General features: G+C 49.4%; 1 protein-coding gene across 3 annotated transcripts in view; it reads left to right on the top strand.

The window, feature by feature from the left end:
• Positions 1 to 16341, top strand: part of sh3pxd2aa (SH3 and PX domains 2Aa) — a 650923-nt gene that overhangs the window by 188907 nt on the left and 445675 nt on the right. For all 3 annotated transcript variants that reach the window (XM_085994085.1, XM_085994084.1, XM_085994083.1), the window contains exon 5: positions 3184 to 3275. In XM_085994085.1, coding sequence (XP_085850211.1) covers positions 3184 to 3275 — 92 coding nt within the window. The remainder of the gene's footprint in view (positions 1 to 3183; positions 3276 to 16341) is intronic.

The raw sequence follows: 16341 nt of genomic DNA, 5'->3' as shown, positions 1-16341 counted from the left end.
GCATATTAGTGACAAAGAAGGTGTTATATACTTGGAGGCACAGGGCAAGGCTAGAATACTCAATGAGTACTTTGTATCGGTGTTTACGAAGGAGGTAGATGCTGACAAAATATCGGTAGAAGTGGAAAAGGTAGAAGCAATGGAAGGGGTGAAAATTGATAGACAGGATGTACTAGAAAGGCTGGTAAATGCTTAGAGTGGATAAGTTGCCTAGTCCAGATGGCTTGCATCCCAGATTGCTAAGGAAATTGGGGGAGGAGATAGCAGAAGGGCATGCCATAATTTTCTAATCTTCCCTAGATGCGGGGGAGGTGCCTGAGGATTGGAAAGTGGCAAATTTGACATAATTATTCAATAAAGGGTGTAAGGACAATCCTAGTAACTTCAGGCCGGTCAGTTTAACATCAGTGGTGGGTAAAGTTTTAGAAACAATAATCAAGGAAAAGATTAACGGGCACTTGGAGAGTTTTAAGCTAATTAAGGAGAGCCAAAACGGATTTATAAAAGGCAGATCGTGTTTGACTAATCTGATTGAATTTTTTGATGAAGTAACAGGGAGGATCGATGAAGGGAATGCAATGGATGTTGTCTACATGGATTTTAGGAAGGCGTTTGACAAAGTACCACATAGAAGGCTGGTTAACAGAATTGAGGCTCAAGGAATAGGTGGGCCAGTGGCAGCTTGGATAAGGAATTGGCTTAAGGACAGAAAACAGCGAGTTGTGGTAATAGGCTGTTTTTCAGACTGGAGGATGGTAGACAGTGGTGTTCCCCAAGGGTCAACACTGGGGCCACTGCTTTTTTTGATATATATAAATGACCTGGATAATGGAATACAAAGTAGAGTATCTAAATTTGCCGATGACACCAAACTTGGGGGTGTGGCAAACAGTGAGGATGATACCAATCGACTGCAACAGGACAAAGAATGGGCAGACAAGTGGCAGATGGAATTTAATACAGAGAAGTGTGAGGTGATGCATTTAGGCAGAAGGAACAGGGAGAAGCAATATACACTTAATGGCACAGTTTTATAGAGTGTGCAGGGACAGAGGGACCTGGGAGTTAATGTGCCTAGGTCCCTGTGGCAGGACATATTGAGAGAGTGGTTAGCAAAGCATATGGGATCTTGGGTTTCATAAATAGAGGTATTGAGTACAAAAGTAGAGAAGTTATGCTGAATCTTTATAAAGCAATGGTTAGACCACAACTGGAGTATTGTGTCCAGTTCTGGTCACCACACTTTAGGAAGGATGTGAAGGCCCTTGAGAAGGTGCAGAGGTGATTTACCAGAATGGTTCCGGGGATGGGGGATCTTAGCTACAAGGACAGGTTGGAGAAGCTGGATTTGTTTTAATTAGAGCAAAGGAGGTTGAGGGGTGATTTGATAGAGGTGTACAAGATTATGACTGGTTTGGATAGGCTAAATGGGGAAGGCTGTTCCCACTAGTTGATGGTACAAGGACTAGGAGACACAGATTTAAGGTTTTGAGCAAGAGATACAGGGGGGACGTGAGGAAAAACTTTTTTACGCAGCGAGTGTTGAGGGCCTGGAACGAGCTGCCGATGGAAGTGGTGGAAACGGAGACACTCAATGTTTTCAAGGGGAGACTGGATAGGCACTTGAGGGAAATAAACTTGCAGGGCTATGGGGATAGAGTGGGGGAATGGGACTGACTGGATTGCTCTGCAGAGAGCTGGCACGGACTCGATGGGCCGAATGGCCTCCTTCTGTGCCGTTTGACTCTATGGGATGTGGACATCGCTGGCAAGGCCAGCATTTATTGCCCATCCCTAATTACGCTTGAGAAGGTGGTGGTGAGCCGTCTTCTTGAACCACTGCAATCCGTGAGGTGAAGTTACTCCCACAGTGCTGTTCGGGAAGGAGTTCCAGGATTTTGACCCAGCGACGATGAAGGAACGGCAATATATTTCCAAGTCAGGATCGTGTGTGACTTGGAGGGGAATTTGTAGGTGGTGGTGTTCCCATGCGCCTGCTGCCCCTGTCCTTCTAGGTGGTAGAGGTCATGGGTTTGGGAGGTGCTGTCGAAGAAGCCTTGGCGAGTTGCTGCAGTGCATTTTGTAGATGATACACACTGCAGCCGCGGTTGGTGGTGGAGGGAGTGAATGTTTTAAGGTGGTGGAAGGGGTACCAATCAAGCGGACTGTTTTGTGTTGGATGGTGTCGAGCTTCCTGAGTGTTGTTGGAGCTGCACTCATCCAGGCAAGTGGAGAGTATTCCATCACACTCCTTACTTATGCCTTGTAGATTGTGGATAGGGTTTGGGGAGTCAGGAGGTGAGACACTTGCTACAGAATACCCAGCCTCTGACCTGCTCTTGTTGCCACAGTATTTGTGGCTGGTCCAGTTAAATTTCTGGTCAATCGTAACCCCCAGGATTTTGATGGCGGGGGATTCGGCGATGGTAATCTCATTGAATCTCAAGGGGAGGTGGCTAGACTCTCTCCTGTTGAAGATGGTCATTGCCTGGCACTTGTGTGGCCTGAATGTTACTTGCCACTTATCAGCCCAAGCCTGAATGTTGTACAGGTCTTGTTGCATGCGGGCATGGACTGCTTCATTATCTGGGACAAACTATCTAACAACATGGAACAGTGGAGGAGTTGAGAGGTGGTGGAGTGCTGCAGCTGGGAGCCATTAACTTACATGTAGAAGCTGACCCCATGGCTTTGGATGATATCGCCATGGGGTAGCTTGTGGATAAGGATAACCCAAAGAGGGTTCTCTGAAATAAAAACAGAAATGCTGGATACACTCAGCTGGTCAAGCAGCATCTGGGGAAAGAGAGAAAAACAGTGTTGACATTTTAGGTCGATGACCTTTCATCAGAACCCAAAGTCTGTTTGTTCCCTGGGCACATTCCAAATTTATCTAGATATATGGATAAATAAAAACACTCTCTGGAACATGGGGAGCTAGAGCTTACCAAAACACACAAGCCCAAAATATTTGGAATTATAAAACGAGTTCTGAAACCCCAAAAATGTAACAGACTTCCAGTTTAAATCAGTAGGACAAAAGATAGTCAGCAGCTATCATTTGAACTTGCTTAATAATGAGACAAGTACAGTCTCCATATTTTTAATACTGTGATGAGATGTCTGAGTTACTGTGTATTGATCTTGCTGCAGTACATAACGCTCTTCTTTAATCCACTCTAGTCTCTGGTCCGACTGCCATCTCTGATCTCACAATGTGATGAAGTACTCCGGTTTTTCGAACCTCGGCCAGAAGATCTGAATCCACCAAAGGAGTAAGTACAGAGCGGAAAGCTGGAACCCCACTGAGCCCTAGGTGTGCATGCTGATGGCTGAACATGAACTGCACTAAAGTCTCTTGTATAGCCAGATGCCGAGCCAACATGACAAGGCTCCTGCAAGACTAGAAATTAGAATAAAACTGGACAAACACACGAAAAGACAGACATAAAAAGACTAGCTACTTCATCGAGGCAGTCCCATTCGGCCAGGGTGCAGCTAAAGAACATGACCCCCAATACCTCCACCCACCATGCAGCCATGCCATCTCCTGGGAGAGGCAAAAAAGCAGATTAACAGTCCCGAGACCAATTTGGCAAACCTTTTGGGAAATTCCTCTCCAACCCCCAAAGGCAATTAAAAATCATTTTTTTAAATTGATTCTCTGGATGTGGGTGTGCTGGCAGGATATGTGGAACTAATTCAAGAAAAGTTAGTTGATTCAGGGCCAATTGGGACCTTTGGGGACAAAAGCTAGATCGATATATTTTGAGGAGGCGGCGGGGCGGGGGTTTAGAAGTATTAACACTTCAATGGGGAAATTGAGGGAATAAACGTGTGTCTAAAGTGGGAGATCAGCAGGTGATGTGGGAGAGAAACCCACAATAGAGTAATCAGACATAAACCAACCATGCATAAACCCCCATCTGAGTGGCCTTTCCTTGCTCTGGATTCTAGGCAGTCAGTATCTGCATTAATTACTTCCCTGGTCAAGTGGCCCAGAAATTCAGGAGAGTGGGGGCATAGGGTATGGGTGTGTGGGGTGCAGGGTGAGCAGTGAGCAGGGCGCAGGTTACTGGGGGTGAGCAGGGGCTTGGGGGCACAGATATTGGGCCTCAGCCCCCTGCTGGCATAGAGTTGTACAATATCAGGCCTCTGTTAGCATTGCAGCGCCCTCTGGTAAGTGTCTCCAGGCGGTCGGGAGCCGGGGGAGGGGGTTATATGTGGGCTCCTCATTGAGGTAAGTAAATGTAAAACGCTTATCTAGTTCATGTAACGAGCACAACACACTCCTTCAGAAAACAGCATCTCCAGCCCACAGTCACACCATCTGCCTTAGCTAAAGCTTATGATGAATAATCAGAACTGACAAACACACAGTAACTAGTTAATGTGAACACTGTGTAGAATATGGCCACTAACAGAATTACAGCTAATCGCCTGTCTGCAAAATTGAGATAATAGCAGATTGGAATTTGTAAGGAAGTTGCTAACAGGATGTTCTGCTAAAATCATAGCCATGAAGTTTGGTCTCTGGTGATTGGTATGAATGATAACATCTAATATATGGGGAGAGAAAACATCTAATATATGGGGAGAGAAAACATCTAATATATGGGGAGAGAAATCTGGATAATGTGTGTGATCACTGGAGGGTCTGTGGAATTGGAATCACCATAAAGCATAAATTACTCATCCTGCACAGTAACAACAGAAGATTGTTCGATTTAGGATTTTGCAGACCTTTCCTCTTTTCAGTTTATTTGTTACTAGAGTTTATCATTGTACACAGGGCAAGGTGAAACAGTGTCAAATGTACATCATTCACCCCATTTTGCTTGTGCCTCTTCTATAAAGAGCTCCATATTTACAGGACATAAACACGGTTTGAAGTTGTGACTTATACACCAGGTTTTATTATAGTTCTTATCAAAGAACATTCTTACAAATTGTTTTTTTTAAATAAGTGAGTGTCAAAATGACTGAGGTGCTGCCCTCTGCTGGGATGGATTTATCTTTGTAATAGCTCCGAAAGGCTGATCGTTTTGGTAAATGATTGAATCATAGATCACAAACGTATGTGTTTGACACAGCAGATATGTCCATACCGAATCTTAAGCTGTTGCCCATGTTGCAGCGGCAGCCCCGGTTACCCGGCTGCTTCAGCATCCAGCAGTCTCACCACCTCTGGTGTGATGGGGAAACGTCGAGTCAGGTGCTGGATTAGAACTCCAACATTAAAGTACGGACATTATGGGATGGAAGGAGGCACATGTTCAACTGTATGGTAAAATGTGTAACTGAATTGGGCTTCCTACAGTTCACAAAGGTGCCCTCCTGCCCCACTGTTGAAATATAATACCGTAATCTGACATTTCTGATGTTTTGGATTTTAGGCGTTGATGGGATGGTTTGATTCGAATGCCCAATCGGAAAATATTTTTGCACAGATTGAGTTGTTCTTGGGTACATTTCTTCTGGATGTTAAAATTTCAGTTTCAAAACTTGGTACATTCCTGGTTGCTTTTCATGGTCTGGGCCATGAGTGTTTCTAGGATACTGGGGATGCACTTATAGGCAGTTTATTTACACAGAATGGAATTACTTAATCAACACAGCAATTGAAAGTGTATGGAATCTCAGTTGCATGAGAGAGCAGTGCAGTTAGAGGATGCTGTCATTGGGTTTCACTCATGATTGTAAGAGTTAGAATTTCTGATGTTGAAACATTGATGAGATCAGCTTGCTACCGTGGGTGCAGGATGTTGGGGCCGAGTGGTGCCTGCCGTACGTCCTGTCTTGGACAAGTATATCCATTGACTGCTGTGAATGAGTAACTTTGATGCAAGTACACGCGTAGTGGCGGATGTAATGTGCAGTGCATTAATTGGCATCTACTTCAGTCCAGTTGTAGCTAGGAGAAGGAACGTTTCTGTAGATTATCAGCTCATTGCCTGCACTTGCCACGATTTTGAGATATTGGAAAGTAACCACATTAAGATTTGTGGTTTTTGAAATGTAAGTGTCTGGACAGCTCTTTGGAGGCGGTTGAGCATTGCTTGTGGTCAAAGCCAATGCTTATCAGCTGGGCAGTGCTGCTGGTAATGCTTCAAGCAGATTTTAGTTTTGGAAGAAAGGGTGAGTTATGGTATTTTCACTGAGCGGGTGGGATGGGTCGGCGAGCGGGTGGGGTGCGGTGATCTGACTGCTTTCAAATAAGGGGAGAGCACTACAGAAAAGGGCAATGATTGATCCGCTGGCAGTTTCCAAGGGGTCGGTGGCGGTGGAGTGGGCGGGACGGGCAGAGGCTGGGGAAATTATTCCCCAGCGGCTGGGCTGGGCGGGAAGGTTGGCAGGAGAGGAGGATGGCTAAGTTGAGGTTGCTGCTTGTAAGGAGGCAGTGACGGGTGAAGTGAGAGCAAAAAGGTGAAAGCAGAGAAATGAAAGGTGGCATTACTGGGAAATGAGAAGGGGAGCAGATAGGAGAGCAGGGCCCAATAGGGGCAGAATTTTTTTTTAAAAATGGGGTAGAAATATTGGCTCGGGTCCAGAGTAACTGGCAAAATGTGGACATGAATAGAGGTGATCGTGGGGAAACGTAGGTTTGATGGTGGTAATTTATTGCTGTAGTTTGATGGTGGGGAAAGTCAGTGAAGACTAATTTTTCTGCTGTTCCTCTGCTTAAATTCTGTTTTCCTGAGAGATTTTTTAATGTTTATCTGGTGTTTCAATGAAAGTATATCGTTCCAAGATATTTGAGGAACCCTAGGGATCACTGGCCTAGAAATTGGGTATCGCCCCGCTTGAGGCGTTAGAACTGGCGCTGCGCAAAGTTTATAGCCAGACGAAACTTATCGCCGCCTGGCGCGATATTGGGTTGCATCGCCCCCAAAGGGGATTGAGGCGCGAATTCAGACGTTGCACGGGCCTCCTAAGGCGCAAAACTTCCGGCGCTACCCAATATCGGCGCGGACGGGCGCAGCGCAGGTGATCTCAATTACCGATAACCACGAGACTTCCAGGCGCCGGCCGGCTCTTAAAGGGGTGGGTCAGTCAGCCTCAGCTTCCACACTCAACGCCCTGTAGGCCTCAGATTCGGCGCTCTTCCTTCTCTGGCGCAAAAAACTTGGTCAGGATGGAGAAGGTGAGACAGAGAGCAGAGCGCTTCAGCACCGAGGCTCTGGAGGAGTTGGTGTCCGCAGTGGAGCGCCGTCGAGATGTTCTGTATCCTGACAATGGCAGGAGGCCGAATCAAAAGGATTACCGCCGAGCTTGGAGGGATGTTTCTCAGAGGGTCAACTCCAGCAGCATGGCGACCAGGAGCCCTGTTCAGTGCAGGAAGAAATTCAACGACCTCACTCGGGTCGTTAGGGTGAGTGTTGTTTATGCAAACTTCTGATTCCCTCCATCTGCACCTGACTTCATGTACCCTGTTGCCATGATGCCCCAATGGCCATCTGTCAGCAAGCACCCATGGCCCTTTCTGGGCACACACATGGACATTTGACTCAAGGCATCATGTAAGGGCTCTTGCACCATGGGGGACATGAGATGACCTCTCAAGGCATCATGTAAGGGCTCTTGCACCATGGGGGGCATGAGATGATCTCTCAAGGCATCATGTAAGGGCTCTTGCACCATGGGGGGCATGAGATGATCTCTCAAGGCATCATGTAAGGGCTCTTGCACCATGGGGGGCATGAGATGATCACTCAGGGCATCATGTAACAGAACTTCCCCTTCTTTCCCCTGCAGTCCAAGCTGGCGACGATCCGCAAGGACCAGCGTCGAACCGGTGGCGGACCTCCACAAGTGGTCACTCTCACGGATCTCGAGGAGAGAGTGCACCAGATTCTTGGAGGACGTCTGAGTGGTCCTGTTACCACTGCAGCTGCCGACCCCATTCTCGACAGCGAGGGTAAGGCTCTCACCTTTTTCAGCTGTCTCCTTCCACTTGGTCCCCCCGCCAGCATGCTTTCTCAGTGTGGAGCCATGTCAGAGCCTTGCCGCAATCTGGCATGCCTTGCCGCCAACCTGTCCTTTTGCTAAAGCCACTCTTCCACCTCCCTGCTTTCAGATGCTGCATCACCAACTCGGGATCTGCGCCCTGAAGCTGCCAGTGCCCGTGCCTCCGGAGGCGAGGATCAGGAGGAAGCCGGAGCATCCGTTCCAACTTCAGGGGAGCGTACACATCTGCAGACTGGGGATAGTAGTTCCCTGGAGGGGGGGTGGGGGGGCGCTCTGCTGATGAGCCAGTTGCCGGAACAAGCGGCATGCAGCAACGTGAGGGGGGTAGGCAAGTTCGGCCACCGGCTCCCCGGAGGGCAAGGCAGGGAGTGATGACTGCTGCACAGAGTGCAGAGGAGGTGCGTAGCCTGGCTGAAATGAGCACCCAGGCCCGGCTCAGGCACACTGAGCTGATGGCTGCAGTGGGGAGGATGCCTCAGTCGATAGAAACACTGGCAAAGAGTGTGTTGGACTTTGGAGCAGCAATGGAGAGGACTGTCGAGGGCTTCGGGGCAGCAATGGAGAGGACTGTCCAGGGCTTCGAGGCTGCTATGGAAAGGACTGTTCAGAGCTTCGGACTGATATACCTATCAATTCATCCAATGAAAAGCGACGAGTTAAGAAAGTAACTATAGGTTTTTATTGGCTAAATAACAGAGCCCACCCTCGTGGGTGATCGGATCCAACAAGGAGGAATACCAGCCAGTCGACCACCTTTATACCTGGGCAGGTAGGTGGAGCCATGGGCGGAGTCAGCTGTGGTCAGCCCAGGTATAACAGCGTGACAAGAGGCGACCTCGTATAGTGATACAACAGTGTGAACAGTGATAACCATAGAGTAACGATATAACAGTGATAACTATAGTGTAACGATAGTGAACGACAAAAGTGGTTTACCACATTCACCCCTTGTTTAGATTTGAGTCCGGCGGGGTGATGTGTACTACCAGTTCTGGTATGTCAGTCTGTCCGGAGGCCTCGTAAGCCTTTCCGATCGTCGCAGCGGCGGTGTTGCATTCTCTGGTGGTGATGCTGGTGTCTGCGTGGTCGGCGAGGGCTCGTGGGGTTCCGGCATGCCGTCTACCTGAGCTGGAATCGGGGGGGGGGGGGTGAAGGTGGTGTCTCCGGAATGCCCGAGGGTGCGAGGTCTCGCAAGGAGACTGTGTCCTCCCGCCCGTCTGGGTATGCCACATAGGCGTACTGAGGGTTGGCGTGCAGGAGGTTCACCCTCTCGACCAGGGGGTCCGTTTTATGGGCCCTCACGTGCTTTCGCAGCAGGACGGGCCCCGGAGAGGTCAGCCAGGTTGGTAGTGTGGTTCCCGTAGTCGACTTCCTGGGGAAAACAAACATTCGTTCATGGGGGGTGGCGTTAATGGCAGTGCAAAGTAGTGACCGGATGGAATGCAGCGCTGCCGGGAGGACTTCCTGCCAGCGGGAGGTTGGGAGGCCCTTAGACTTTAAGGCTAAGAGGACGGCCTTCCATACAGTCGCGTTCTCTCTTTCCACCTGGCCGTTCCCTCGAGGGTTGTAGCTGGTGGTCCTGCTTGCAGCAATACCTCTTGCTAGTAGGAACTGGCGGAGTTCCTCGCTCATGAAGGAGGAGCCCCGGTCACTATGTATATAGTTTGGGAACCCGAACAAGGCGAAGAGGTCGTTCAGGCATTTAATGACCGTGGTACTGGTCATGTCTGGGCAGCGACGAGTTAAGAAAGTAACTATAGGTTTTTATTGGCTAAATAACAGAGCCCACCCTCGTGGGTGATCGGATCCAACAAGGAGGAATACCAGCCAGTCGACCACCTTTATACCTGGGCAGGTAGGTGGAGCCATGGGCGGAGTCAGCAGTGGTCAGCCCAGGTATAACAGCGTGACAAGAGGCGACCTCGTATAGTGATACAACAGTGTGAACAGTGATAACCATAGAGTAACGATATAACAGTGATAACTATAGTGTAACGATAGTGAACGACAAAAGTGGTTTACCACACGGACAATCCCTGGAAAGGTCGGTCCAGGGCTTGTCCGAGGCAGTGGAACGGACTGCTCCGGCCTTGTCCGAAGCAATGGAAAGAACTGTCCAGGGCTTCTCCGAAGCACTGGCACCTGCCACACAGGTCCTCACTGCTGCCACGCAGTCACTTGCTGGCCTCGTCCACACCCAGATTGAGGCAACGCGAACTCTCACTGCAGCCACCCTATCTGCATCCCTTCCAGTACCATACAAGGCCAGGAATCAGTGGAGCAGGCGATTGTGGCGGTTGAGCCGAACCGGTCCCCTCAGAGAGCCAGTGTGTCGTCCGACCATGGTGCAGGTGTCCTCTCTTGGCAGGTGACCATTGCTCATGCCACCGCTGGTACGTCTGCAGTGCAGCTGCCACCACCTGCAGGGCACACTGCTTCCAGCCATGCTCAGATCAAGCAGCCTGCGTCCGCACCCTCCAAGACCAGAGGTCGGCCAGGCCGTCCCTCAGGGGCTTCTGCGCTTCCACACAGACAGCAGGCGTCCCCCAGCCTTGACCCCGCCACTGGGGTTCAATTACGTAGGAGCAGCAGGGAGGGAAGGGGCCGACCGCGAAAGAGAAGTCGTTCTCCATCAAGGGGCCAGCAGTAGAGGGAGGTGCAGAGACGTTTCTTTGGCCAAATTCAAGGACTCCCTCACCTGTTGTGATTGTTGGAAATGGTTTGTTTAGTTTTGCGGCTTTGCTGAAGAGTTAACTGTTATTTTGTTAGTTATGGTTTCTGTTGACATGACGTTATGCTGGAAGGAAGGACTTTTGTGACAATAAAGAAAAGTTTTAATTTGCAATGGTACACGTTACTATTTACAGTCATGCTGGCCTTCAGAGCCTTTCAAAGATCCGAAGTGCGCAGGACGAATGACACCCATCATTCTGCCAGAGGGGCCTCGAACCGAGTCCTGATGAGCCTCTGACGGATGGCCCTTCCACTTTCAGGAGCCGTCCCATCTTCCTCCTCCTCCTCGTCCGCATGCTCCTCCTCCTCCTCCTCGTCCGCATGCTCGTCCTCCTCCTCCTCGTCCGCCTGCTCTGCTGGACCTTGAGGGACAGCTGGCATTGGCTGGGTGCGTCGAATCGCCAAGTTGTGGAGCATGCAGCAGACGACGACGATGTGACCCACTTGCTCCGGCGAGTACTGCAGGGCTCCCCCCGAATGGTCCAGACAGCGGAAACGCTGTTTGAGCACACCAATAGTGTGCTCTACAATGTTCCTGGTCGCCTGATGGCTGCTGTTGTACAGCTCTTCTGCTGGGGTGGCGGCCAAACAGAGTGGTGTCATGAGCCATGGGCAGAGAGGATAGCCCTTGTCCCCAAGAAGCCAGCCTCGTGGGCGAGCCGGCCCCTCAAAAAGGTCACAAACTGAGGTCTGCCGCAGGATGAAGGCATCGTGGCTGCTCCCTGGGAATTGGGCGTTGACTGCCATGATCATTTGGCAGTGGTCACAGACCAGCTGCACATTGAGGGAGTGGAACCTCTTGCGGTTGCAGAAGTCTTCAGGATTCAGTAATGGCGCCCGCAAAGCCACGTGTGTGCAATCAATCTCCCCCTGCACCATGGGGAAGTCCGCAATAGCAGCGAAGCCCTGCGCGCGCTCCGCCTGCTTCTCCAGGCTCAGAGGGAAGGTGATGAATTGACTCCTTCATCTATAAAGGGCAGCTGTAACTTGCCGGATGCAACAATGGACTGCAAACTGAGATATTCGCAATGTCCCCAGTGGCTGACTGAAAGGATCCAGTGGCATAGAAATTGAGGGCAACAGTCACTTTAACGGACACCGACAGAGAGGTCCTGCACCGTAGACGCGGCTGCAGATCCTGAGCAAGCAGGTGGCACAGCTCAGTTACAACCTCCTTCCCGAATCGGAGCCTTCGCACACACTGCTCCGACATTGCAAGGTATGACACCTGCTGCCTGAATACCCTCGCAGCGTACCCTCGGATTGGCCGACCTCCATTGCTCCTCCTCCTTCTGGCCAATCCCGGCCCTCTCTCCCGCCGTCTCTCTGCCCCTTCACAGTGTCCGGCCATGAGGACGTTGCCCTCCAAAGCAGCTCCCATTCCGATGCCAGTCGGTTAAAACGCTGTTAGGTGTAGCGCTCCAACTGCTCCGGACAGGTTTGAAGGTCCCAAGTATTCTAAGGCTAAATTCCAAAAAATCTGCTCCACAGTAGCTCACCAACTCTCTCCAGCAACGATCACAATGAACAGGCCAAGTGGCTGCAGCTTTTATACTAGAGCTGTCCCCTTTAAATAGCGCCCCCGACTACGAGAAGGGCCTGGTAATGTTCCATCGAACTGTCACTAACAGCGCTAGGCGCAAAGGTTCCGGGCGCCACCGAATATCCGGTCCGGGGCACCAAAAAGGCGTTGCACACTGAAATGACGTCATGATCTGCCTGCGCCCGCGGGCGCGCGCAAAGAGTTAGCGCCGGCGCTAAAAGGATACTCAGTATGGGAGGTGGCGCTATATTCATTGCGCCCGCCCGAAAATTGGGTAACGCCCCAATTCTCGGGCTCTTTAGGCGCTAATCGCTGGCGCTACCAACCGAATTTCTAGGCCACTGTTTCCTAGCTTCTTACTTCAGCCTCTGGAATATGTGGCTCTTTAATTGAGGGAAATGAACTGTCCAGCCAAGAAACCATCATTCCTGTTAATCATTCACAGTCAATGAAAAATGGGGCTTCTCTACAGGACCCTGCAGAACCTACTGTGGCTGTGATTTTATAACTAGGTGTGTGACAGGACTTCCAGTCCTAGGAACATGTGAGAATCTTGCACAACCATCTGCTCAAAGTGCATGCATGTTTGTGTCTCTTTCCAGAGTTACTAATTAATCTAAGTTAGATCAATTTGGATAATTTGTGAATAAAGGTAGATAAAATATATAGTGCAATGGTCAGGGCAGAATAAATTTTCATCAAGGTTGTTTGCTGCAAATTTGACATACCATGTAATTACCACACGGTGGATAGCCGGGTCCCTGTTATCCACCATGCAATGTTCATGGGCATTGGGCTATCGGCAGACATTGGGGTATCAGTATTTGATTTATTTAGTGCTTGGCAACAAGTACCGTCCTACAGAACAGCTGATCAGTGAACTAATCTGCTAGCTCATTCCCATCGCTATCCAAGAACACTGTATTCATGCTAAGCACACAGCCCAGCTACAGAGCTGAGCACCGAAGGCTGCATGTGCTCACCTCCAGTGATTCTGTTGGCCGCTTTCACAGTGCTCAGTGCATCACTGCACGGATTTATGAAAGGGATATTGTTAGATCCGTGATTCTGAGGGTATGCTGTTTTTCAATAACCACACGGATGCTGTAACTTAACAATAAACAGGTATTTACTGGAGGAGGATAGTCTCAAGACTGGGGGTACAGAGGCATGCGCAAAGCTTATATACAGGTGTGGTCACTGCCGGTACTACAGTATACAGGAGCTGTAAAAGTAGTTCTGTCTTAAAGGCACATACACTACAATTCCTCCCCTTTTAGATTAGTAGTACCCCTAATATTCAAATAACAATTAACACTTTAACATGTACATTAAACAACAATAGTCCATTTATAGATTCAGTCTTTGGGGTGGCTTCCTGACCTTTTCGGGATAGCGCCTTTCCTGAGGTTCTTGTTCTTGGCGCAGAGGCGATTTTGACCCCTTTTCATCGGGTAGTTCATCGGGTTCCACTGCTACTGGTTCTGAGGTAGATGCTACCGGTATGTCGGGTTCATCCCCAGGTACTCGAGACATGGGGTTGACGCGTTCCTGTGACGCTAAGATCTGATCGACGTGGCGTCTCACAATGTTCTCCCCGACATCCACTGTGTACATTAATGGCCCCCGCCTTGTACATATCGTTCCGGGTTGCCATTTCTCTGTTCGATAGTCACGGGCCAAGACTGGTTGCCCTACATTGAAGCTCCTTGTCGGCTTCTCATTGATGTGCTGGAATTGTTTGTCCTCAACATTTCTTCGCACATTTGGTCTGAGCAAGTCCAGACGAGATCTCAACCTTCAGTTAAAGAACATCATGGCCGGGGTCTGGTTGGTAACTGCATGTGTCGCGTTTCGGTAGGCTAATAAGAAATTGTCCATCTTATGCTGTAGTGGAATTTCATCGTCGCACATGGCCTTTATCGCCTTAAAGGTTTGTACGAACCTTTTAGCCAATCCATTTGTGGCTGGATGATACGGGGCGGATGTGTAATGCCTTACCCCATTCCTTCTCATAAATTTTTGAAACTCTTCGGACACAAACTGTGGTCCATTATCAGAGCAAATCTGCTCTGGCAAACTGTTTCTGGCAAATATGGTCCGTAGGACTGCAATCGTTTTCTCTGTAGTGGTTGAAGACATTTTTATCACCTCAGGCCACTTTGAATGAGCATCCACTGCTATTAAGAACATTGAGTCCATGAATGGACCAGCGAAATCCATATGCACCCGTTGCCATGGAGAGGAGGGCCACTCCCATGGGTGTAGAGGGGCATGTGGTGGTGCATTTTGGACCTTCTGGCATCCTAAGCAGCTCTTAGTTAGGTCTTCGATTTGTTGATCGATTCCCGGCCACCACACATAAGCCCTAGCAAGGCTTTTCATTTTCACTCCCCCCAGATGACCTTCATGTAGCTCATTTAGCACTCTCTCCCTTAACTTGGGTGGAATCACCACTCTGGATCCACACATCACTGTCCCCTGGCATACTGACAGCTGTTCTCTTCTGGATGAGAATGCTGGCAACAGTGAGTCGCCATGTGTTGGCCATCCCCTCACCGTCAAATCATATACCCGAGACAGCGTCGGATCATTGCGGGTCTCCTTCTCTATATCCGCGTTCGTTACTGGCAATCGTTCAATTATTGACGAATAAAATATCTCGATAGGGTCCACTGCTGGTGCTTCCTCCACAGTAGGCAGTGGCAGGCGCGATAGCCCATCAGCGTTCCCATGCTGTTTCGTGCCTTTATATTCTATTTCATATTGATTCGCCCCTAGAAACAGGGACCATCTTTGTAACCGCTGTGCAGTCATCACTGGAACGCCCTTCTTAGGATTAAAGATGGAGATAAGTGGTTGGTGGTCAGTCAGCAAGGTGAACTTCTGCCCATGCAGATAGTGGTTGAATTTTTTTACTTCCCATACTAGGCTGAGGGCCTCCCTGTCAAACTGGGCGTAGTTGCGCTTGGCTGAGGTTAGTGACCGAGACGCAAAGGCTACTGGCCTCTCCAACCCGTCTGGGAATTTGTGCGACAGCACCGCTCCAATACCATAGGGTGATGCATCACAAGCCAAACGAATTGGTAGTGCTGGGTTGAAATGGGCCAACACCTCTTTTGATGTGATCAATTCTTTACACTTCTGGAAAGCTCGTCTACGTTCGTCATCCCACTTCCATGGTACCCCTGTTTGCAGTAGGGTGTTCAGTGGGTGTAATACCGTGGACAAATTTGGTAAGAACTTGTGGTAGTAGTTTACCAGCCCGAGGAACGACCTCAGTTGTGACACATTTTCCGGTGCTGGAGCCTTGACTACTGCCTCAATCTCTTCAGGGGACTTATGTAACCCCTCTTCATCGATGACGTGGCCACAATACGAGATCTGTTTCTGGAAAAACTCGCACTTGTGGCGATTAGCTCGTAGCCCATACTCCTTTAATCTGGTGAGCACCTTCTCCAAGTTGGCGAGGTGATCACTGTCATTTTCGCCCGTGACCAAGATGTCGTCCAAATAACACTGGGTCCCTGGAATCCCTTGCAGGACCTGATCCATTGCCCTTTGCCAGATAGCCGGAGCCGAGGCTACTCCGAACACCAGCCGGTTGTATTGATAGAGACCTTTATGAGTGTTAATCGTAAGGTATTGTTTTGAAGCTTCTTCTACCTCCATTTGCAAGTACGCCTGGGCTAGATCAATTTTGGTGAAGCGTTTACCTCCAGATAGTGAGGCAAAAATATCCTCAATTCGTGGAAGCGGATATTGTACCGTGTGATGGACTGGGTTCACTGTCACCTTAAAATCCCCACAGATGCGGACCTTCTTTGGTTCCCCAGGCGTATTACTCAACGACCTCTTCATTACAGGAACGATGGGTGTAGCCCACTCGCTCCAGCCCACTTTGGACAGTACTCCTGAACGTTCCAACCCTTCCAGCTCTGCTTCAACAGCTGGTCGGATCGCATAAGGCACTGGTCTGGCCTTAAGAAACTTTGGGCTTGCATTTCCTCTATTTTAATCATTGCTGTTATGCCTTTTAGTGTTCCTAGTCCCTCCTGGAACACTACTTTTGCGTCAGTTAGCATTTTTGACAGTCG

Source organism: Somniosus microcephalus, chromosome 8 (genome assembly GCF_052327205.1).
Source record: "Somniosus microcephalus isolate GS21.2 chromosome 8, FLI_Smic_1.0, whole genome shotgun sequence".
Classification (NCBI taxonomy): domain Eukaryota; kingdom Metazoa; phylum Chordata; class Chondrichthyes; order Squaliformes; family Somniosidae; genus Somniosus; species Somniosus microcephalus.
The sequence above is the reverse complement of the archived record's forward strand: the minus strand, read 5'-3'. Positions and strand labels throughout refer to the sequence as shown.